The sequence below is a fragment of the Trematomus bernacchii genome, unplaced genomic scaffold (genome assembly GCF_902827165.1).
Source record: "Trematomus bernacchii unplaced genomic scaffold, fTreBer1.1, whole genome shotgun sequence".
Classification (NCBI taxonomy): Eukaryota; Metazoa; Chordata; class Actinopteri; order Perciformes; family Nototheniidae; genus Trematomus; species Trematomus bernacchii.
In genome coordinates, this window is record NW_022988066.1 from 7,233,037 (window position 1) to 7,249,571 (window position 16,535).

The 16,535-nt window shown below is 41.6% G+C and overlaps 1 protein-coding gene across 1 annotated transcript in view; it reads right to left on the reverse strand.

The window, feature by feature from the left end:
- Positions 1-13,360, reverse strand: part of zcchc7 (zinc finger, CCHC domain containing 7) — a 45,544-nt gene extending 32,184 nt beyond the window's left edge. Inside the window, exons 1-3 of the mRNA XM_034120739.1 lie at positions 13,262-13,360; positions 9,766-10,387; positions 6,292-6,475 (exon numbers count right to left, since the gene is read on the reverse strand). Coding sequence (XP_033976630.1) covers positions 6,292-6,475; positions 9,766-10,299 — 718 coding nt within the window. The 5' untranslated portion in view covers positions 10,300-10,387; positions 13,262-13,360. The remainder of the gene's footprint in view (positions 1-6,291; positions 6,476-9,765; positions 10,388-13,261) is intronic.
- Between the last annotated feature and the right edge of the window lie 3,175 nt (positions 13,361-16,535).

Genomic DNA, 16,535 nt, shown 5'->3' on the forward strand with positions numbered 1-16,535 from the left:
GCTTTTAAAAAAAAGAAACATTGCGTTCATTGTGACGCCTTCGGCAGTTACTTTGGCGTTTAAAATCACAGGGAAAAAAAACACAGCTTCACATGAAAACCGTACAGTGTTGAAAACTATTTCATTTTATGCCACATTCTTTTCTCTATTCGGAACTAAAGACGGTGAAACTTCGTTCCAGTGGGCCACGGCACGGTTATTGGGCTCACCTCAGGCGTGGTGAGGCTGACACCGGCTCTCACAGACACACACACTTTTGTCTTTAAATGCACACACCTTCACACTCCAACAAACACAATGTCCAACCTGGCATCACACCTTCACTTTCACTCAAAAATATTCTCTCATTTCTGTAATGCAAAATATTATCATCATCGTATACCATCAATATCTTCATTGATAGTCTAACTATCGAGATTTGATGCAATATAAATCCTTTTCATCTAGAGAAATGTTTTTTTCATGCTGCCACGCCTGCAGTGTACGTGTGTGTGTCTAACTGCAAGTTTAGCCGAAATGTTTTCTACTAGATTATATTTAAATGTGGCCTCTATTTCACTCAGAAGAACAAACAGTCACATTAATACAAATGAGCACCTGCAGCCGCAGATGTCTGTGGGTGTTTTTTACTGTAAGTTTCCACGAAAAATGTTAGACATTTTCATAAATTATTTTGACAAAGAGTACTTTCAGACAGGATGGCTTGTCTCTTCCAGATGCAGATAAATGTGGTCTAAATAAATTCTGCATAACAGCATGAGAGAAGTACATAATGTCACAGCAGAAGCACACATGTCTGCAGTAACTAATAGCATAATTATCTTATATTAATTCTGCCATGTGAAGGAGGAAGGAAAACCATCAATAAAACATCAATAAAGTTACATTTCTATAATTATTTAAAATACACTATCACATTCTCAAAACCAAAGTGAAACCAATATCAATTGAAAATACATACATTTAATTCAGAATCAACTGTGTCTACTCAATTGGCGTCAACAAAAAGCTTCAAACAAACCGATTCAAATGTGGCCCAATGTCATGAATCTGAAACAGATAAACAGCTGTTTCATTTATCTTGAGATACACTAGCGAAACCAGATTAGCAGTTTTTGCATGGAGCCACAGCAGGTCAAGTGTTATCTGAGCAGGTTTGACTGTAAGAACCACGCACACAGACTGACAGACAGCGGCGGATGTCAGCGTGTGCAGACCGATATCCAACAGTGTTGAGCCACTCTGAGATCTTGACTGGAGACAAACCGGCTCTGACCGACAGCATCACCGTGGCCGATCCTTTTCAAGGCCTGTCTCATCCACTTTAGCTTACCCACTCTCATCTCTCTCTCCCTGTCTGACGCTGAGCCCCGCGTTTGACCGTCCACACAGAATTCTTTGGAAGTGCTGCTTCACATGATTTATGATTTGATTTAAATGTATACTGCCGCCTTTCTTCGGTTGTTGGCTTGTGTTAATTAACCTCACTTTATTAAAAGAAAGCGCTGGGAAAACTATAGGGGTCTAAAGGTAAAGAAGGGATTAAACAGTTGACAGAATTAAACTTACTGTCTGTTCAGCAATTACATGAACAATGGAGGAAAAATAAAAAGTGAAATGAGATGGACTTATTTTTCCAGTTAGCGGTTTGTGCATACTTTTTGTGAAGTTGATATCTAGGCGGATGAAGGTCAATCCAAAGGAACAATATGATAGCTACTTTGCACAAAAGGATATATGCCAGACATTATTATGGATGTCAAATAAATATAGAAACTACCACAGAGCCTTCAATCATTATGATCTGTTAAGCCTCATGATGAGCATGGTGCATCCTCTCAGTAGGCAAATTACAACGAGATTTTATTTTGACTAATATAAGTAAACCTCACTCTCAACACGATAATGGACACGACCGCTGACTATGGGGATTTTGAATATTACAAAGAAACTGCCGTTTTAATTTTACAGATTACTGTTGTCATTACATTTCTGGGGCTTCCGGCATCAAATGATTGTTCAATCAAATGCATTTTTTTAAATGAAAACATCAGGCTTTCAACTGAATTTCTACAATTTATTTTTGCATGCGCTAATATTAGGCCTACACAGTAGTCTCATCTAATTTGCATATCCTCTGTCAAAACTGGATAATACAAGTCCAACTATGGCACAGCGATTTTATGGTGTGTGTGTGTGTGTGTGTGTGTGTGTGTGTGTGCCTGTTCAAACACACTGTGTGGTAGTGTGGGTGTGGCGTTACACCTCGTGTGGCACTGGGCAGCCAAGATAAGAGCTGATCCTATCCATGCCTCCCTTCTGCAGCGCCCGCCCACCCACAACACACACACCCACCTATAGCACACACACACACACACACACACACACACATACACATACACGCACACACACACATTCACAACACATGCCTAGTGTGGTACTCAACAGGCCATTGTAATCTAATTTTACAATCCCGATGCCCACAACCACAAAACACACAGAAGCAAGCTAAATCCATATTTTCCTTGTACAGTACACTGGCATGTGAGTTAGGATTAAACACACTTCAACGTATACAAAGGCCAACTGAGGTCTCCGAGTGCAGGAAGCTGCGGGAAAAAGCTTCAGGCCCCAAGCAGCATTACTCATTCAAACACATATGAAGGTTCAGAGTGAACACACTCATACTACTGCTTTTAACACACACACACATTTAAGGCGGTAAAAACTTTGTTTTATACCTAGGCAATCTAGACTGCATGATAAAACTGTAAAGAACAACACAGCAGAGAGAAAACCAAGATTAAGGAAGGGAGGAGAGGAAATGAGCTTACCTTCTTATTCTGTGAGTTAACCTTTGGGTACAAACATAAAAACACACTCCTTTCTCTCTAATTCACCACGACTTTCATTGAAGCACACTCACACATCAACACACACTCTGATGTGATCGGCCACCCCGATAGCAAGCCAGAGCTGCTCTCTAAGCCTCAAACAAAGTTTGGTGTGCACTGACCAAGACCGAGGGGACAAAAAAGTGAATGAGAGAACTGGGGGGAGCAACAGAGAAAGAAGAAAAAAAAAGTGTGACCACTGAGTGAAGTTTAACCACTTACGATTCAAGTTTAGCTTCAGCACACCCCGCCTACACCCCGGATTCATTCACGGACATGTACACGCACACCTCTCCGGGTGGGAAAGGCACTGAGCTGGATTTTGGGAAGCCCTGCTTTTTCTCTGTTGTTCCATCTGATTGCTGCTGCATGGCTGCCGGACAGGCAGACGGCCCTCGCTCATCCCCCTTTTCTCTACTATCTTTTCTCTTTCCCTTATCCACTGTCCCTACAGATCCACCCACCAACAGCTGCCCCTGTACATCCAGGCGACAGATAGCTCCTGAGGCTGAGTGTGCATCGGCGTGTATGTGTGTCCATGTATTTGATAAAAAACCATATGTGATGGAGTGAAAAAAGATTAGATTGTAAAAGTATGTGAACAAGTGACACCGTGTAGGAGGGAGTCAGAATGAGAAAGAGGATGAAAGGATTCCATTTCTGTAGGGTGAGAGGGGGAGACTAAGTGTAGTGAATGTGATTTGATGGTGATGCTGAGATGGGGTTTAGGCGTACAAATACTATTAGTCACTGCTGTGCAAACCTGTTACTCACACACTCGCACAAATGTGAAAAACTAGCTGGGCTCCCGGGCTACAGGAGTCAACACACAACATGGCATGGCACATAAAACCAGAAATCAATTGTTTATTTTTCCAACAGCCCTCGGTTATAAATATAAAGGTTATTGCAGTGATAAGAAATCTACCTAAGGCTGATTGTATCGACGCATTTCTTCAGAAAATAAAAAGGGCATGTGAAACATATTCTCTAGAACAAGAAAATAAGAACTTATTAACCTACAGCAGCTATGCAGAAACAATGGGGGAATAATCAAAAGTATATCACCGTTTGTACTGCATACAAATGTTCATCCTATACTGCTTTCATCCTTAAGCCCACTTTAAATAGATATACTTTACCATTTCGTACCATGAGAAGATGATACACGTGCCAACTAAACTGCAATTTGCAAACAATTATTATCTTGATTTATCAATCAGTCTACAGAAGGATCAAAGATATAAGGGTCTTGTATTTGTGTCAGTCAATACTCCAAACCCAAAGATCTTTCATTTACAATGATATTAAAAAGAATCAAGCAACGAATTCTCACATTTGAAGAGCTGTTACTATCAAATCATTGGGATATCTTGGGGATTTTATTTGTTTAAACCAAAATATTTGTTTAACATTCGATTAATCAACTTATTGACCAATTGTTTAAGCTTTAAACTCCACAGCCGGTTATCCTTGATTAAAATAGCGAAAAAGATTTGTTGGGGATTATTATTTTCCTATATCTTCTTATTTTGTCATCACTTATTTATTTCCCTTGTGCAATCCATTGTGGGAAAAAATAGTCTACAACAACAGCAAACTAAATATGATATCTTGCATGAAGTTTTTAGTTAATAAGAGAACAAAGTTGCAGGGTTTCCCCAAAGAAATGTGCTTATAAGAGGTGATGCCCACAGATTCTCAAGCAATTTATTATTATTATTATTATTAATGCTATAAAAACACTCAAATAAACCCTAGCCGACAATGTTTATACTTTTGGTATTGTTAATAAATTGCATGAAAAGATACAAATCCACATTGTCAGTTTGCCATTAAGCGCTGTTTGACCATGTTGGTGTCATGTGACTATCAGAAGTACAGTAAATAGTGCATTTGATGGGGACTATTTTAAGCTGTGGATTTATACACATTTGGTGCACATGGGGTGTTTACAGCAGCAGTACTGACTGTTGATAAACTAAAGTGCACATGTTCATCGTAATGAATGAGCATGTCACCCAGGCAACAGTGTTCCTCATTGATGCGTTCTGAATAGTTTGTAGACAACAATGGAGCAATTAGCCAAATCAGAAAATACTTGTTGGGATCAATTCATTGTTGATTTTGGTGTCTTCGTCAGATTCATGGCAACAAATATTATACTTGTATTTATTGAATTATCTTTTTCCACATGTTTGCCCCTTTTCAAGTGTGAACACAAGCAACACACTCAACGGCTGCTAAGGGATCACTATGTAGAATCAAATTATCTCGCAGCTCAAGACTATTGAGGCTCGTCCCTCAACTCTTTCTGCCTTAAATTCCTTTTTTTCTTTTTTATAAACCCTCCCCCATTCCTCCCACTTTAAGGCCCCTTCAACACCACACCCATGACCCCCCATGTGCAGACATGAGGTCAAGCTCCAAAGATCACAGAGAGACGCCAGATGAGAGAGAGAGAGAGAGAGAGAGAGAGAGAGAGAGAGAGAGAGAGAGAGAGAGAGAGAGAAACAGAGACCTAAAATCCTCCTTTCCTCCCAAAAGCAGGCCAAAACCTCAAGCCTTCCCACCAGCTCCAGACCCCCCCCTTTAGCCCAGTTGTGTGTAGAAGAGGCAGTGAGCACTCTTGCAGAAACATCAGCCCAGGGAAATTCAAATGAGAACGAAACGGTGAGAGAGACACAGAGAGAGGCAGAGTGGGAGCACAATAGTGGGAAAATAAGATAAAAGAATGAGATGGGAGAGAGTTAGGTAGGAGGGAGAAAAAAGGGGGAGCCAGAGAGGTTGCTGAGACTGCAGGTTAAGATAATGTGTAGATCTGAGGAGATTTGAGAGGAACATTTTTTGATTACTCCCATCTCTCCCGACCTCTCCTCCTGCGTTGTTGTCTCTCCGTTTGTTTGTTTTTGGCATTAGCGTTATGACTGTTGGTATGCGTGTGTATGTACACATGCATGCTGATTAGAACTGGAATATTTTATAAACACAAATATTCAAACTTGCACAAACCCTCACGCACATATCAATACATAATGCACATAAACATACTTAAAGATGCATCAGAGAAACGAGCAACTGGGCAGACAGTGCCAGGAATGCTAAGAGCTTACAAACTCGTAAGACATGCAGACACAGATGCTGCATATGTACATACAAACACACACACACACACAGGGTTCACAGTGTAGCCCATTGCTGTGCCCGCTCCTTATCAATGTGCTGCAGGTAGGCTAAGTGTTAGGAATGAGCTGGACCGAACAAAGACTCACTGCTTCCATTCTCTACATATTCAAAGGCACACAAATCATATCAATAAAGTCTGAACAATGCACAAAACACCCAGTACAAACAGAACATACACATAGAGGAGGTAACCTATAAACAAAAGACATACCTGCGCTGCTGTCAGACCCTCCCTCCAGGTTAAGTGAGATGCTCTGGTCTCCGTCCTGGTTCCCTGGACCCAGGATCATCCAGTTCTCCAGATCATCAGATGACTCGGACTCAGAATTTGATTCAGACTCTGAGTTGCTGGAGACCACCGTCACCGGGACGCCTAAAGTTATTTTCTTGGTTCCCTAGATGACCAAACAACAACCATATTGATGTAAATACAAAGCTTTACGTTGCACCATTATGTACCTTTTTTTGTGTACTGATCAAACTGCTGGCAAGCTAAGAATTAAGAGTGAAAAATAAAACAATATCACCTAATTCTTCATTTGCCAGCATACAAAAATGTACAGCTAGAGTTAAACATTTCTGGCAATGCTCCACCACAGCAGCAAGTAATTTTCTAGTACTGCTCCAGTTCAACACGCTCAACAGAAATCAATCAGCTGGCTGAAACTGGCCACTGGACAGTAGCTAGACCAAAAAAGCAGCCAGTACTGTGAGTTTAGTAGGAAACCCTAAATGGCCCAAGTGGGAAACATTAATTCAAAAGCATACTGTGATGGTCTTACAGTTTCTAACCCTCTAAACTTAGATTTTTCTGATAAGAAAACATGTTGTTGTGGTGCGTTTAAGATAAATTATTTGGCCAAGAAGAAGGCGATACATCAGTCTGCCACTGGTGCTGCTAGTTCTCGGATGTCAGTCTGGTGTATCAATGTATTTAACATTGTCACAGTTGATGCTTAATCTACCATTGCCATTTCAGGATAACTCGTTGGTCCATCCCGACGGAGTTCATATTGTAGCTGGAGACTTTAATCATGCATGTCTAAAAAATGTGCTTCCCAAATGTGTACAATATGTACGATGTACCACCAGAGGAAAGAACACACTGGACCGGGTGTATTCTAACCTGAAGCATGCTTACAGAGCGGTACCACTCCCCCATTTAGGACTATCTGACCACCTCTCACTGCTTCTCATCCCAGCTTACACCCCCCTCAGAAGTAACACCAAGCCGGTGGTTAAATATATCAGAACCTGGCGCGAGGGGGCACTCTCACAACTGCAAGACTGCTTCGAACACACAGCGTGGGACATATTTGAACACAGACTTGGAGGAACACACAGAGGCTGTCTTATCTTACATCAAGTTCTGTACACACTGTAACTGTGGAAAAACGCATTCGGGTCTATCCAAACCAAAAACCATGGATGACAAGAGCGGTGCGGTCTCTCCTGAGTTCCCGTGACACAGCCTTCAGGTCGGGGGACGCAGCCCAGTACAGCATGGCAAGGGCGAACCTGAGGAGAGGCATCAAGGCTGCGAAGGAGGACTGCAAGGGAAAAGTGGAGGAGAATCTCGCTCATAACAACACACAGTGCGTTTGGCAGGGCCTTCACCAGCTATAAGGGCAAAACATCTGGCACTACTAGAGCTGACGCCCACCTTGCAGAGGAACTAAACCACTTCTTTGCCCGCTTTGAGGCTAGCAGACCCCCCCACTTTTCTACTCTGCCCCTGTCCCTGCAAACTACCAGCTCCATACCACCTCCCACTCTCAAAGAACATCAGGTGAAGCAGACGCTGAGGTCTGTGAATCCTGGAAAAGCCGCAGGACCCGATGGAGTACTCGGCAAAGTACTCAAAGCTTGTGCTGACCAGCTTTCAGGGGCCCTGACCAGGATATTCAACCTGTCCCTGTCACAAGCTTGCATTCCATCCTGTCTGAAGACGGCTACCATCATTCCTGTCCCCAAAAAGACACCAGTCAGAGAGCTCAACGACTACAGGCCCATAGCCCTAACATCGGCGGTGATGAAATGTTTCGAAAGACTGATAGCCTGCTACATCAAAGCCAGCCTCCCACCCTCCCTCGACCCTTATCAGTTTGCCTAAAGAGCTAACAGATCCACGGATGATGCCATCGCCACGGTCCTTCACACAGCTGTGAGCCACCTAGAAGGCCCAGGCAGCTATATCAGGATGCTGTTTGTTGATTTTAGCTCAGCTTTTAACACCATCATACCTGACATACTAGTGGAAAAACTGTCAAGCCTAGGTTTCCCCCACATCATATGCGCCTGGATAAACAATTTCCATACAGACCGTCCTCAGACAGTGAAAATAGGCCCTTATTGCTCCTCCACCCGCACCCTCAGCACTGGCTCCCCGCAGGGCTGCGTGCTGGGCCCTCTACTCTACACACTCTACACACACGACTGCTCCTTCACTCCTCCAACTCCATTATAAAATGTGCAGATGACACCACTGTGGTCGGTCAAATATATAAGGGAGACGACGAGTTGGCATACAGAGACGAGATCCTGAAGCTGTCTGCGTGGTGTTCAGCAAACAACCTATATCTGAACACAAGCAAAACAAAATAAATCATCATAGACTTCAGAAAACACCGTCCAGAACCAGCCCCCCTTCACCTCAATGGAGAGAGAGTGGAGAGGGTCTAGACCTTTAAGTTCCTGGGGGTACACATTTCGGAGAGCCTCAGCTGGATAGCACACACCACTGCAGCAGTTAAGAAGGCCCAGCAGCGACTACACTTCCCGAGGGTGCTTCGGAGAAACAGACTGAACAAGAAGTTGCTGGTGTCCTTCTACCGGGCGACCATCGAGAGCGTGCTGTCATACTCCATCTCTGTGTGGTATGCTGGCTGTTCAGGAACGGACAAGAAAGCCCTGCAGAGAGTGATTAGGATGGCAGAGAAAACCGTCGGCTGCCCCCTGCCCTCTCTGGAACACATCTCCACCTCCCGCTGCCTCAGCAGAGCAAATAAAATATTAAAGGACAGCTCTCACCCAGGTCACAGACTGTTCTCTCTCCTGCCTTCTGGGAGGAGATACAGGAGCTTCAAATCACGGACAAACAGACTAAAAAACAGTTTCTACCCCTGGGCCGTCAGGCTACTCAACCACCACACTTAATGCAATAACCGTAACCATCTCCACACATATACACATTTTTAATGCACTTTACAACTTATAAACTATTTTTATATCAATATTTTTAACTATGTATTCCCCCCGTATGATTGCTTATGTTGTCTGTCCTACTGCCGTGTTTTTAATGTTATGTATGTCTAGTTTTTGCACACTGGGACAGAGTTGCACTCTGAATCTCGTGTATAATGACAATAAAAGGCTTTAACTTTATTATTTTCATCAGGATTATTTGTTGTTTATTCATTTACTATACCAAATGTCCAATTCATGCAATTAGAGTAAAGTCAAGTATATCTATAGCACTGAGATATAAATGAACACAGGCCAGCATCAATCACAGGATGGGCATATACTTTGGTCTCTTTCTGAAAATCATGAGGCCTGTAAACAAAGCTGAGACAGCATGGGTCAGCTGCACTCGGTTTGGTTTATTTTTGTATATGTATGGGCAGGTAATCATGGGGCCGTAAGGTACTCTGTTTCTGAAGACCTCTCACACTTTGCTCTCTACCTGTGGGGCCGGGGTTGAAGTCTGCAGCCGTCTTAAGCGTCGTCCCTTTAAGGCGCAGACACCGTCTTCATCAGTAGCAGCAGTGTCATCAGCAGTGTCACCCTCAGAGATGGAGATGACATCAGGGCCGGAGTCAATCACGATGACCTCCTCCATTAATGATGTTAATGACCTCTGAACCTTAGGGTTACTTTTACCCTTTTTCTTTTTCTCAGGTTTCTCGTCCTTCTTCTTGTCCTTCTTGAAGTGCTGTAGTAACTTGCTCAAATCAGGTGACAGCGGCCTACTTTTTCCAGTTTTGTCCTGTTCTCTGTCCACATTTACAATCTGCTCAGGTTTCTCCAGATGCTCACTGTCCTGTTCCTCCTCCTCATCTCCTGTCTCCTCCACCACCCCGGCATTAGAGGAGTAGTGGAGCTGGCTGTAGAGGCGGAACTCCAGCTCGCTGTTGTCCTCTGACCCCTCAGAGTCCCCTTCATCCTCCCGATAGAGATCGTCCTCCAACTCCTCCCGATCCTGGTACATGCAGTACATCTCCCCAATCACACTATCCACACACACATGCACACACCTTACCGACACTCACACCAGGGGAGATGGTGATCTCAGGGGCCGAAACTGCCTGCAGGATAAAAACACATAAAGATGAGTTATTATACTGTAGGCATTACATGTCTGTATCATCACATCACACTGTATTCCTTTTGCATCTACTAATACCGACTCAGGATATCCATTTAATATATTATCACCAAGATCTTTGTTAATTATTTTCCTGTATGAAAAGTCTACCTCATGCAATAACAGTCATGTGAACTATTATCTATAGCACTGGGGAATAAGATAACACAGGCCAGCATCAATCCTAGGATGGGCAGATTCTTCAGTCCTGTCATGAAGTCCATTGGGGCTTGTTAACAAAGCTGAGAGAGAGCATGGATCAGCTGCACTCAGTTATATTGTTTTACGATTTTATCAGAGCTTTGGTGTTTAGACCACTTTAAAAAACATCCTCTTTGGCCTACTTTTAATGATTATGTTGGAAACTTTGAAATTACACACCGTGTAGCTAATTTTTCCACGCTCACTCTTTCTCTCTAGCCCTCTCTCACACACACACATAGAGACACACACAGGACAGAGTAGGGGCACCGGCCCATTGCTCTGTCCAGTCCTGCGTGTCTGTGCCATGATGGCTGGAGATGATTGGCTCCCAGACCGCACACACGGTAGAAACGCCACGCTACACGGTCACAAGCCGGCCGCCGGGGATTAAAGGGACAGAAAGAAGAGTCTTACCGGCTGGTGAGGGAGAGCGACAGTTTTGAAGTTTAAGCGTGACCTGAAGCCAACAAATGACAGACTGTGTTTTACAGTGGTGGAATGTAAAGCCCCAGCAGAGTCGAGACCCCAAGGACAGGTTCCCCTCACTGCCCAATTAAAGCTCTGCATGTTGCAGTAGGAAAGGCTCAGGTTTAAATCATAAAATGAATGTTGGTGAAATTCTATTTAGCTGCCTCTGTCCTGGTATTGTGTATGTGTGTTTACTGTCACAGGTTACTGGGATACTTGAATAAGTCAGAGCCTTTGTAAATGTTAGGTTAAAGGTCCCATGCCATGCTTTTCCGGTTATTACCCGTCCCCTTGTGTGTTATGTAGCTTTTTATGCATGTAAACGGTCTGCAGAGTCAAAAACACTCAAAGTACACCCTGTAGCGAGTAAAACTCTAACACAGAAAAGACCTATCTATGCTGAACCAGAACGCCTCGTTGGAGATTTTTCATTTTCATTTTTGTCTTCCGGGAACCAAGTGACGTAACGACGACCCCATGGACCAATTGGTCCAAATGGACCAATCCGCGGAGCCGTTACGCTACAACAAGGCGTTTAGGACAGAGAGTGAATACACATACTATACAGAGATGCTGTATGAGAAACCAATGTGAGTTTGGAAAATTGCACAATGTAAATCTATTCTAGTGGACTTCAACAATGGAATTATGATCAGTGGAAATGGCCATGACATGGGACCTTTAATGCTTGTCCTTCTAGGATGTACTATCACATTAGCCTTTCACTCAATGCCTCGCACTCCGCTCAGAGAAAGGATGAGATGCCACCAATCTGACCTGGGTTAACATCGGAACTGTAAGCAGTCCATGACAGCAATGCCACATTCTGTAGTCTGTTAATCTATGTTGTACAAGTCTACTGATGACTTTTGCATTTACAAAGAAGCGGAATAACCAAAAACACCTACTAATACCACCCAACTATGTGCAATATGTGCAATATGTGCAATATATATATATATATATATATATATATATATATGCCATTAATAACTGTGCAATATATACCTGGCTGCTAAATCCTCAGAACTGTTACAGGATGTGTATTTGGTAAATTGTGTAACTTTTTATTTAATTTAATTTTCTATTATAACTTTTTTTGTATTTTAATACTTTTTTATGCATGCTTCTACGTAACATTAAGCCGTCTTTGGCTCTTGTCTGCTGTAACAACGTACATTTCCCCTCTGTGGGACTAATAAAGGTATTCTGATTAATACATGCATGATGTGTGTGCAAGACTTTTAGGCACAACTCTGAGGTAATTTGAGTATGTACATGTTATGCTTTTAACAATGTATCGATTTAAACGTCACACTTGGTCAGTATGTTAGTACCAATAGAAGTGCAGTGTCAACAGTGAAGTTGTTTAGATGAGCAATTCCGAAAAAACCTTCAAGCAGCAATACCAGAAGCCAAGCAATCGTCAACAATAATATTGATACAATAAATACGAATCTGAATATAACGGGGGCGTGTTGCATACATAGGTTGCATACTGAGAACGTTTATCTTGATGATGAAAGTAAGTAAGCTTTACTTGAAGTAAATGTTAAATCATTTGCATTATTTTACTTTGATTGCCCATATGTTGATGTGGTTGGTCTGTGTGTGGACTTTGTTTATGTAAATAAATGAAGCATTAACGGATTTAAAAAGGCATGGTTGATGGATGGAAAATCTCACTAAGTGTAATGTTAGAGTGGCACGTTGAGGTCCTGAGCACACAAACGTTACACGAATTTTGAAGGGAAACAGATGAAGGGAATGTGCCCTGTAACTGGAGTTAGCTTGGTGGTGGCTACATGCTAACGAGCTAGCAAATGAACTGAAGCGAACGTTAACTTTGAAGGAAGATGCTGTTAAGTGATTTACTATCGCTTTACTGACGCTAAACCACAGGTCCATCCGAAAAACTATCGCCATATAATTCACTGTTTCTAGTTACTGCCAAATGTCTGCTTATAACATGTGTCCCTGCTGTCTGCCCACGTGTTTATAAGCAGCACAGTAGCCGGTCGGATGTAAACAAGGCAGCACTTCCGTCACAATCAAGAATGAAATATCAAAACTCAACCGAAATAAAGCCTTCATAATCAACCCAATCCCTCTGTCTGTATTTTATCAGTAAGCATTAGCTCACCTTATTCCAACCAAATGGAGAGGTTACAGCACTCCTGGTCCAGCTTCCACACAGAGGGAGACAAGCAAACCACTTCCGGGTGTCAGAGGAAAATGTGTTGGCCGACCGTAACGTTTCACTGCGTCCTACTGAATATTGTGGAAATGTTAAAGACTATCGTGAACGGTTGTTATAGCAACAAATCGTCAGCACAAATATTGTATATTTAAATTAAAGTATAAATGTGTGTGTTGAAAACAATTCTGACTAGAAAAAAGGTAGTGGCATAAGCCAAGAAACCCATTGAGTTATGTACAAATAAAAGGGAAAATACACATTATTTTCCCATTTCTTTTAACTTTGCAAGATGGTCTGCACCTGTCAAGCTTTATTTATTTTTTATTGTATGTGTTTCTGTTGTTTAAACGTGTTTGTCAAAGTCAATTTAAAAGCCTCAGAAGACCATAACAACTTATAATAGGTAACTGTAAGTGATAGAGCAGGGGTGTCCACACTTTTTTCACTGAGGGCCACATACAGAGAAACGTACATAGGGCTGGGCAACTCACTCGAGGTAAGGTATATTGTCTCATAAATTAAAGATATAAGTGCAAACTCAATCAAATGGAGGTAAATTATGCTTGATATATGACTATGCTTTAAAAAAAAAAATAAACAGCCTAGCTTTAGGGTTTCATTTATTTTGTTACAAAAGGTGTCTGAGCTCATTCCTTAAAACAGAAGCCTCAGATTGCTTCTCAATCTCTCTTCACAGCCCTGTGTAAAGGGCAGACAATAAGGAGAAATATAAAGGGGATATTCCAAGGTTGTTATACAAATACATTATTGGGCTTTTTCTTATCAACTAAGATTTGTTAGACAATGTTTTCAACTTTAATTGACTGAACTGGCCATATTCCATTATACTTTTACAAACATGCACACACATGCTATGGGCCGTAGTTTCAGTTTGGACACCCCAGTGATAGAGGGTAAATTGCACTTCAAAGGATTCACATAACTTCAAACCAGTTTTTCTCAGTTATATATATAATATTCTTACACAGACTTAGTGTTTCTATGCCATTCTTGTACATCTGGTTGTCAGTATTATCCCCATATCGAGACAAATTGCAATACAATTCCTATATCCTGATCATAAAAGAAGCATATCGTTTTGCTGTGATGTGGAGTTATTCTAAAATTATAGGATTACAAAACAGTTTTATTGTAAGGATGTTTGGACCACTGTGATCCAATATATTCATTAAAAGCTGTCAAGTTAAGAAATTAATTTGGGCCTAGTTCTTTTGACCATAGAAATTGAAGTTCACAATCCCTCTTGACATCATTGGGTTATTTGGTCGTCGATAAGGCAAATATATAATAATATCATTTTTGTCCTTGTTTCTGTAGTATTTTTGTTGTTTGCTAGTTTTAAAGGCTTCTTTTTTATCTCTAGGCTCAGTCCTTACAAACCATCATATGAATGCATTGGTTTAGGTCTTAAAAAAATTAAAATCCTGTAAGTACTGAACTGTAAAAAAGCAGATCCAAAGTGTTCGGTGGCCAAAGGGTTGCATGCTGACCATGTGGTCATGGCATGCCTGGTCCAAGTTTCTAGACACATTTCCTGTTGTCTCTCTACACTGCTGCCATTTAATAAAATGCCTAAAAAAAAGGGGATCTGAAAACCAGTGCTACAGTTAGGAAAAATATGATCACCTTATTGTTGCACACATTTTATGCAAAAATTCAGACTACATTATTGTTCAATGGCACTCTTTAAAATGTCATTATTTAAGATTATGTGTAATTGTAAACGGGGCTGCTTTACTTCAAAGGCATCATATCTCTTTCTGCAGACAAAAGATCCAGCAGGGCCCTACACTGTTTTTCACAGAATGGACTATTGTCAGCCTGATGGATGCTAGGCATTTTCCTCACCTTCCTCAATAAGGCACACATATTAGCTATGAAATGTCAGAATATGTGCATGTATGAGTGACTAGTATGGACCTTCAGGCCTGTGCTATTATTACATGTTGATGGGAATGTAAATCTATATGTAAATGTAATTTAACAGACATGGCTATCGCCATCAGTCATATTTATAACTCAAAGAATACAGCAAAATTATGCCATCCTGGCTCTCATGCAGACTGTGTAACATTAACATCCATCTTGTCCTTCCTTCCATATCATGAGAATAATTTTGAACTCAGTGTATCCAACTATAGGCATCGCCATCATAATAACAGTGAGCGAACAGCGTTATGATAGGGAATCAGAGGGTGAATGCCATCTGATTCAAAAGGTTTCTCCATGCGTGTCAACACAGGAAAGGCCATCATAGAGTTGGATTGTTGCCTTCCAAAGGTTAGTCTGCACCTCATGTCACAACACTATCACCCCTTTTAGCCAATGTATACACCTGACACACGCACACACACCCCACAAACACACTTAAAATCCTGCATCTGTTTTGTTTTTTGGGAAGTGCATATGGGGGCCCTCTGACTCCCCTGCGCCACATATCTCTCTAAATTGGATGCAGGTTCGGGATGCCTCACTGACTCAGTGAAATTGTGATGTGGCTGCCTGATTTTGGGTTCCATGCATTTGGTGGTATTTACTATTATTATTTTAAAAAAGGTAGAAGAGAATGGCTGAGTGGAGGCATCTGGTTCAGCGGTTCATCTCAGGGCGTACAGACCACTGGCGTGTTAAAGATGGATGGAGTGTCCTGGACAAGGATTTGAAGTCCGCAGATTTCCAATCACACATTCCAGGGGGATGGTTCTGCCTGATGAATGATCTTTATTGAGGAGAAGGAGTTAAAAGAAGCATGTCATTGCTCTCATTTGATGGTGTTTGTATGTGCTATGGAGGCTCCTACTTTCATTTGGCGCCAGACGCAGTAGCCAACACTTTTGATGGAGTGGTTTATCAAACAGGAATCTCGTCAGCTGCTCTTGTGTATTGCCAATATTCTGCAACTGATGGTCATTTGTGTACAAATGTACTTCTCTGAAGACCAAAAATGCCCCAAATGTGTCCTAAACACTGCTATTGCTTGGATTTTGTCAGTTTGATGAAACACTCATGAGAGGATTTTACAAAACAAAAATTCAGGACAATACATTGTTTGCTTTGGTACATTATGCAAGAAGTGCATTTTGAAAAAACAAAAAGCAAATGTCCCTTACAGTTGTTTGGGAAATAACAACTTACATTTGAAACAATAGGTTCATTAATACCTCTTTTTAAACCCTCTTACATTATTTTGATTATT